The sequence below is a fragment of the Otolemur garnettii genome, unplaced genomic scaffold (assembly GCF_000181295.1).
Source record: "Otolemur garnettii isolate 467f Iridium unplaced genomic scaffold, OtoGar3 scaffold00108, whole genome shotgun sequence".
Classification (NCBI taxonomy): Eukaryota; Metazoa; Chordata; class Mammalia; order Primates; family Galagidae; genus Otolemur; species Otolemur garnettii.
Genome location: NW_003852503.1, coordinates 4,407,514 through 4,413,854, shown reverse-complemented (window position 1 = coordinate 4,413,854; position 6,341 = coordinate 4,407,514). Strand labels below are relative to the sequence as shown.

General features: G+C 46.9%; 1 protein-coding gene across 1 annotated transcript in view; it reads left to right on the top strand.

Moving 5' to 3' along the window:
- Positions 1-5,484, top strand: part of POU2F3 (POU class 2 homeobox 3) — an 86,944-nt gene extending 81,460 nt beyond the window's left edge. Inside the window, exons 11-13 of the mRNA XM_023517351.1 lie at positions 2,148-2,214; positions 3,382-3,517; positions 5,129-5,484. Of these exons, the coding sequence (XP_023373119.1) occupies positions 2,148-2,214; positions 3,382-3,517; positions 5,129-5,168 (243 nt within the window). The 3' untranslated portion in view covers positions 5,169-5,484. The remainder of the gene's footprint in view (positions 1-2,147; positions 2,215-3,381; positions 3,518-5,128) is intronic.
- The last annotated feature ends 857 nt before the right edge of the window (positions 5,485-6,341 follow it).

Sequence of the window (6,341 nt, the reverse complement as noted above, 5' to 3'; positions counted from 1 at the left end):
ACACATACACAGTATATATACCACATATTCCATATATATAGTATATATATACCACATATCTGTGTGTGTATACACACACAATAAAACTTCTATAAGTTGACCACCCAAGGGACTGTAACAAACAGGTCAACACATAGAGGTGGTCAACATAAGGAAACCAGATATACTGTATCGATATGTACACAGGGTGCCTATCTGGTCCATGAAAATTAGGTCAACTTAAGGAGGTGGTCAGTGTAGGGAGGAGGTCAACTATGGAGGTTCTACTGTATATAGAAAATAAAAAAGGGGGGACCCATATATATGGCTGTTTGCATATGGAGAGCCTGTCTCCAGAGGGAAACAGAAGAAGCTGGTCACAGTGACTCAATCCATTATTATTTCTTCAAAGACAATAAATTTCTCGGGTGTGGCGACAGGAGCGAGGAGGAGCGGAGGGAGGGAGGGAGGGAGATTATTGATAACATCTCCTGCAACTCTGCCACCCTCCCAAACCATACCCCACACCCGTCTCCACCCTCCCCCCCAGCCCACTGAGGCGGCTCATTGTATGAGGAAAGGTAAACGCAGGCACTGAGAACCACTGCTGATTAATGAGGAAATGAATACATGCTGGGTCCTGTTAGGATGGGATCTTCCAAATCCTGGAGGAGAGGAATATCAAATTCCAGGTCCCTGAGCAGAACTTGCCTTTCAGTATCCCCTGAAGACACTGGGCTGGGCTTCCCCTGTCAGCATGAAAGGAATGAGAGGGAGTGAGAGTATGTAGATTTCAGCTCAAAAGAAGAGTTGAAGAACATCTAGAGATAACACAGCAGTTGACAGCTTCGTACTTCAGGAAGGAAAGGAGCTCACGGTTAACAAGCTGGCACTTTTTGAGCCATTAGGATGGAGACTTTATGGACATTATTTCATTAGGTGTGAATTAGAAGAAAATATACTATTTTATGGATGAGAAAACCAATCTCAGTGGGGTTGAGTAACTTGTCCAAAGACACATGGATGGTGACTGATGGAACCGAATCCTTCTACCAGATCTACTGGGCTCCAAAGACCATCCTTTATTTTGTATAGACATATGAATGAGCCAGCCAGCATTTCATATATATATGAAAGTCTCAGTCTGTTGGCCAGTCGCCCAGCCTAGAATGCCATGGCATCAGCCTAGCTCACAGCAACCTCAAATTCTTGGGCTCAAGAATGATAATAAATAATTATTAATAATGGTTTTTTAAGAAATAACAAGCAAGAGCCATCTTCTTGCTTTAGCCTCTGGAGTAGCTGAGACTACTTCTACCAGTAGCTGTGGCACCTGGCACCACACCCAGCTAGTTTTTCTATTTTTAGTAGATATGGGGGTCTACTCTTGCTCAAGCTGGGCTTGAACTCCCGAATTCGAGCGATCCTCCCTCCCCGACCTCCCAGAGTACAGGCATAAGCTACTGCATCCAGTCTTTTTCTTCTATATCTTCCCCTGGGTTGTCCTAGGATAGTAAAAGTGCAGGGGAGGTTTGTGAATTGCATAGGAGGTTATATCAAGTTATCTTAGATCCCTTGCTAATCTCAGAGCTGCTGATGCTATGAGGTCTCCAGAGCAAAAGGAAAAGTATCAGAGAGCAAAGTTACCTCCTCCAGCAATCTCTGGAGGGTCCACGTTCCATTCGTGCATCAGGGTGGGAAAGTCCAAAACAGAGTTTTCAGAGCTGGGCACTCTGCTGCCCTGAGCTAAAGCAGGGTTTATTTTAGGAAGGAAGAAATGGAGGCCAGAGAAGAGGCAGCCAACCTGCAGCACCGGCCCTAGCATGGTCCAGGAAGGAGCTTGCTCTTTTCATTGCCAGGGCACTTGGGCAAGGCAGCCTTTGGGTTGGCAGTGCCAAAGAAACCTTGCCAGGGGACACATGGCAGGGAGAGGAGGGCTTGGCGTCAGTACCAGGGAGCTTCCGGAGCAGACTGGAACTAGAGCTGGGTGTCTGTATGTGGTCCAGAGGCTGTCCTATAAAAAGGAGGATGGAGTGGAGGTTTGTGACTGGGAAATTACTAAGGAGGCCAAGTCCTGGTCTCTGCAGAGTCTGAGCCCAGCGTCAGACTGACCCGAGGTTGGAGAAGGGAGCAGGCATGGCCATTTACAAGCTTTTGTTGTCTTTCAGGTCTCCCCCTCAGGGTCTCTGGGCCCCCTCTCTCTCCCTCCTGTCCACAGCACCATGCCTGGAACAGGTGAGCTTTCAGATGAAGTTTCTGAATAACACCAGAATTGCTTTAAATCTGGGATATTAGAACTGAAAAGTACCTGAGTCAGCCTTTGCTAAATGCATTTCAAAGGATATTAAAATCCATGTTATGAAAAAAAGATTCCACGATCATTTACGTTTGAGAAATGCTGACATAAGCCAAGTTCAAACAAGCGTGTGTTTGTTTTTTGTTTTGTTTTAATTGCAGCACTTCTCAGCACTCAAAATGCACAGCGGTGCATTCAGTATGAGCCGTGTGGGGCTGAGGGGAGGCAGGGCTTTCCATACAAATTTTCTACAAACAAAATTTCTCTGTTTTAAAAAACTGCGTGTATAATTTCAAAGACAGTAAATGCAGGTAACCGTACGTCCAAGTGCGCCCAGGACAGTTTCAGCGTCTGCCTCATGTCCTGACATACTTATCCATAGCACTTCCTTCTACTTGTCACAGGGTCTTAGTTTGGATGGTCAAATATATGTCGCCCCATCCACAGAACACAGTTGGGGCGACATAAACACAAGAATGAATCCAAACCTGCCATTTTACTGAGGATGCAAATGAGTTTTAGGGAAGTAAAACAAGTCAGCACAGGCCACAGAGCTGGTTAGTGGATGGCTTGGAACTGAGACAAGACTCGGGTCCCTTCACTCTGGGTTCAGTGCTCTTTCTAGAAGACTACACTTTTTCTTTGTGGAGATGGGGGAGCTGGGAGGGCTGGAGGTCTTTCACTGCGCTCCCGTGTCCTCCTTGTCCCCATGCACTTTCCCTTCTGTCCTCCCCTCTTCTATCTTGCTCTTTCCTCCTCCCACCCCTTGGTCTGCGGCTGCACATGCCCAGCCCAGGGTGTGTCCCGGAGTCAGATGGTTTTGGCATCTGTCCTTCTCACATTTGGCAAGTCTGGGACTTGCAGAACCAGCCACTCCACTCTCCAGGGCCTGGGATGCAGAGAGCATTTGTGATGACAGCCCCTCTGGGGACGGGCACAGGTTGATGTAAACATGGGAGGAGGTGGGCTGATGGGTGAGGGATTGGAAGAGGGTGAGGTGACTTTGGGGATGCACCTGGAAATCAAGTGTCTGAAGGGCCATGTCATGAGGTCCCAAGACCCAGCAGCATTATTTTTCCCTTGTTTTTGCCTCTCCTTGTCCTCAGTAACGTCATCCTGTTCCCCTGGGAACAACAGCAGGCCTTCGTCTCCTGGCTCAGGACTCCACACCAGCAGCCCCACTGCATCTCAAAATAACTCCAAAGCAGCAATGAATTCCTCCTCCAGTTTTAACTCTTCAGGGTAAGATGGAGGGAAGAGTATACAGACAGCTTAGCAGGGCCACGGGACATGTGAGAAGTTGGGTCAATGCCTTGGGAAATAAAGCTTGTCAACAGAGTTGGAAAAAAGGAATGTGGGGTAGGAGAGGGCAAAGGCGAGAGCAGCCTGGACTTCATCCCTAGGGAGTGAGGATTTAAAAAAGAAGCTTCAGCCAGTGAGCAGTCCTGGCAAGGAGCTGAAGTCAACAAAGCCAAAATTTCCATCCTCACTTTGAAGGGTGGAAATTTCCAAATGCTGCAGTGAGAAAGGGCCAGTTCCTTCCCCAGGCTTAGGAGTGTTCCATTTCATGCCAGGAGCCCGTTCTTGGGATGTTCTGATGGACTCTAGGGCTTAGGGACAAAGAAAAGCATGGGCTTCAAGCCTGGCTGATGTGGGGAGAGAGGAAAGTGGTGTTGCCTTCTGCTCCCACCTGGAACGCAGTGGGGACAGCAGCCTCCTGGGCCTTAGCTCAGGAAGGAAAGAATTTATGCTAAAAAGTATTTTGAAAGCTGATGCCTTGAGAGAGATTCTGCTCTCATTCTGAACAAAGCAGAGAATTGAAAGTCAGGCAATAGGTTATAGACCTTAGCTTGTTGGAAGAGATGAATCTACTTATCCAAATCCAGGCAGTTCAGCAAGGCAGCCAGCTCTTATTGGCGAAAGGTTGAGAGCCCAGAAAGTTGGGGCTCCTCACTTACTTTCATGGAGAGATAGAAAGGGAAAGTGGTGCAATGGAGGGGGAGAAAGAGAGAAACAATACATATTAGTAGCTTTAAAATTTATTTTGTGCTGCCGGCGCCTGTGGCTCAGAGGAGAAGGGCCCCAGCCCCATATGCTGGAGGTGGTGGGTTCAAACCCAGCCCTGGCCAAAAACTGCAAAAAAAAAAAAAAAATTGTATTGTGCCTGTAGTCCCATCTACTTGGGAGGCTGAGGCAAGAGAATTGCCTGAGCCCAAGAACTGGAGGTTGCTGTGAGCTGTGACTCCACGGCCCTCTACCAAGGGTGACAAAGTAAGACTCTGCCTCTAAAAAATAAAAAGTTGTTTTGAGATATTCATATGCCATAACATTTACCACTTTGAAGTGTACAGTTCAGTAGTTTCTGTTGTTCGTTTTTATATTTTGTTTGTTTTTTTCGAGACAGGATCTTGCTCAGTTGCCTGGAGTAGAGTATAGTGGCATCACCCTAACTCACAGCAACCTCATGCTCCTGGTCTTAAGCAATCCTCCTGCCTCAGCCTCCCAATATCTGGGACTACAGGTGCCCACTACCACACCTGGTTAATTTTTCTATTTTTTGTAGCGATAGTGTCTCACTCTTGCTCAGTCTGGTCTTAAACTCCTGGCCTCAAGTGATCCTCCCACTTTGGCCTTCCAGAATTCTAGGAATATGAACATGAGCTACTGTGCCCAGGCTGCTCAATAGTTTTTAATATAATAAAAAAGTTATACAGTTATCACCATTATATAGTTCCGGAACATTTTTACCATCCCACACAGAACCCCTCCATCTGTTAGCAGTCACTCCCCACTCTTATCTTCCCACATCATGTTGGTAGCTTTATGATTGCCCTGTTCCTTCCTTCCTTCCAGATCCTGGTACCGATGGAATCACCCCACCTACCTCCACTGAGACCAAAAAGTTTCTCCTACTCCACCCTGCCCTGAATTGCCACTGGAAGGAAGGAAGTCATGCCTTCTCTGTATGGACAGATTGTTTTCAGAAGAGTGAGAGAAAATCCCTGTTATCAATGAAAACCCAACTGTTACCTTCTTCAGGAGCGAGGCCCTCCAGAGATCCAAACTGCGATTGAACCATGTTCTGACTCCTAATGCTCTTGAAATACATAACCCTTCCTAGGAGTTGACCATTTTCACCTTCCTCACCTGTGCCTTTACCATCTAGTTCAAGTACTTTAGACAGCCTCACTGTGGCATAGTCTTTCAGAGAAAGGACTTCTTGTTATTATTCTCCAATTCATCTCTGGGCTTCTGGGGACAGCCATTTGCCTGGAGTGCCAAACTATTAGCAGGTGAGACTCTGAAGTTAGCCATAAGATCTGGACTGATCCCAAAAGCTGTGGAAAGATTTGAATCTGATATCTCCCCCCAAAGCCTTCATGTTTTCTCTGTTCAGAAAAGTTTTCTGAGTGAATCTTCATTTTACTCCTTTTTTTCCCCCCAGATAGACTTTCAGTATGTCGCCCTCAGTTGAGTACCGTGGCGTCACAGCTCACAGCAACCTCAAACTCTAGGGCTAAAGCGATTCTCTTGCCTCAGCCTCCCAGATAGCTGGGACTATAGGCGCCTGCCACAACACCCCGCTATTTTTATTTTTATTTTATTTTTTTGAGACAGAGTCTCACTGTGTTGCCTTGGGTAGCACCGAGCTATGTTTAGAGATGGGATCTTCTTGCTCAGGCTGGTCTGGAAGTCTTGACCTCAAGCAATCCACCTACCTTGGCCTCCTAGAGTGCTAGGATTACAGGTGTGGGCCACTTCTCCTGGCCTTGATTACTCAGTTGTTATTTGGTGGAAAGAACACTAGATTTTTTTTTTTTTTTTGAGACAGAGTCTCATTATGTCACCATCAGTAGAGTGAGGTGGCGTCACAGCTCACAGCAACCTCAAATTCTTAGGCTTAAGCAATTTTCTTGCCTCAGCCTCCCAAGTAGCTGGGGCTACAGGCGCCCACCACAACGCCCAGCTATTTTTGTTGTTGTTGTTGCAGTTGTCATTATTGTTTAGCTGGCCTGGGACTAGTTCGAACCCGCCAGCCTTGGTTTATGTGGGTGGCGCTCTACCC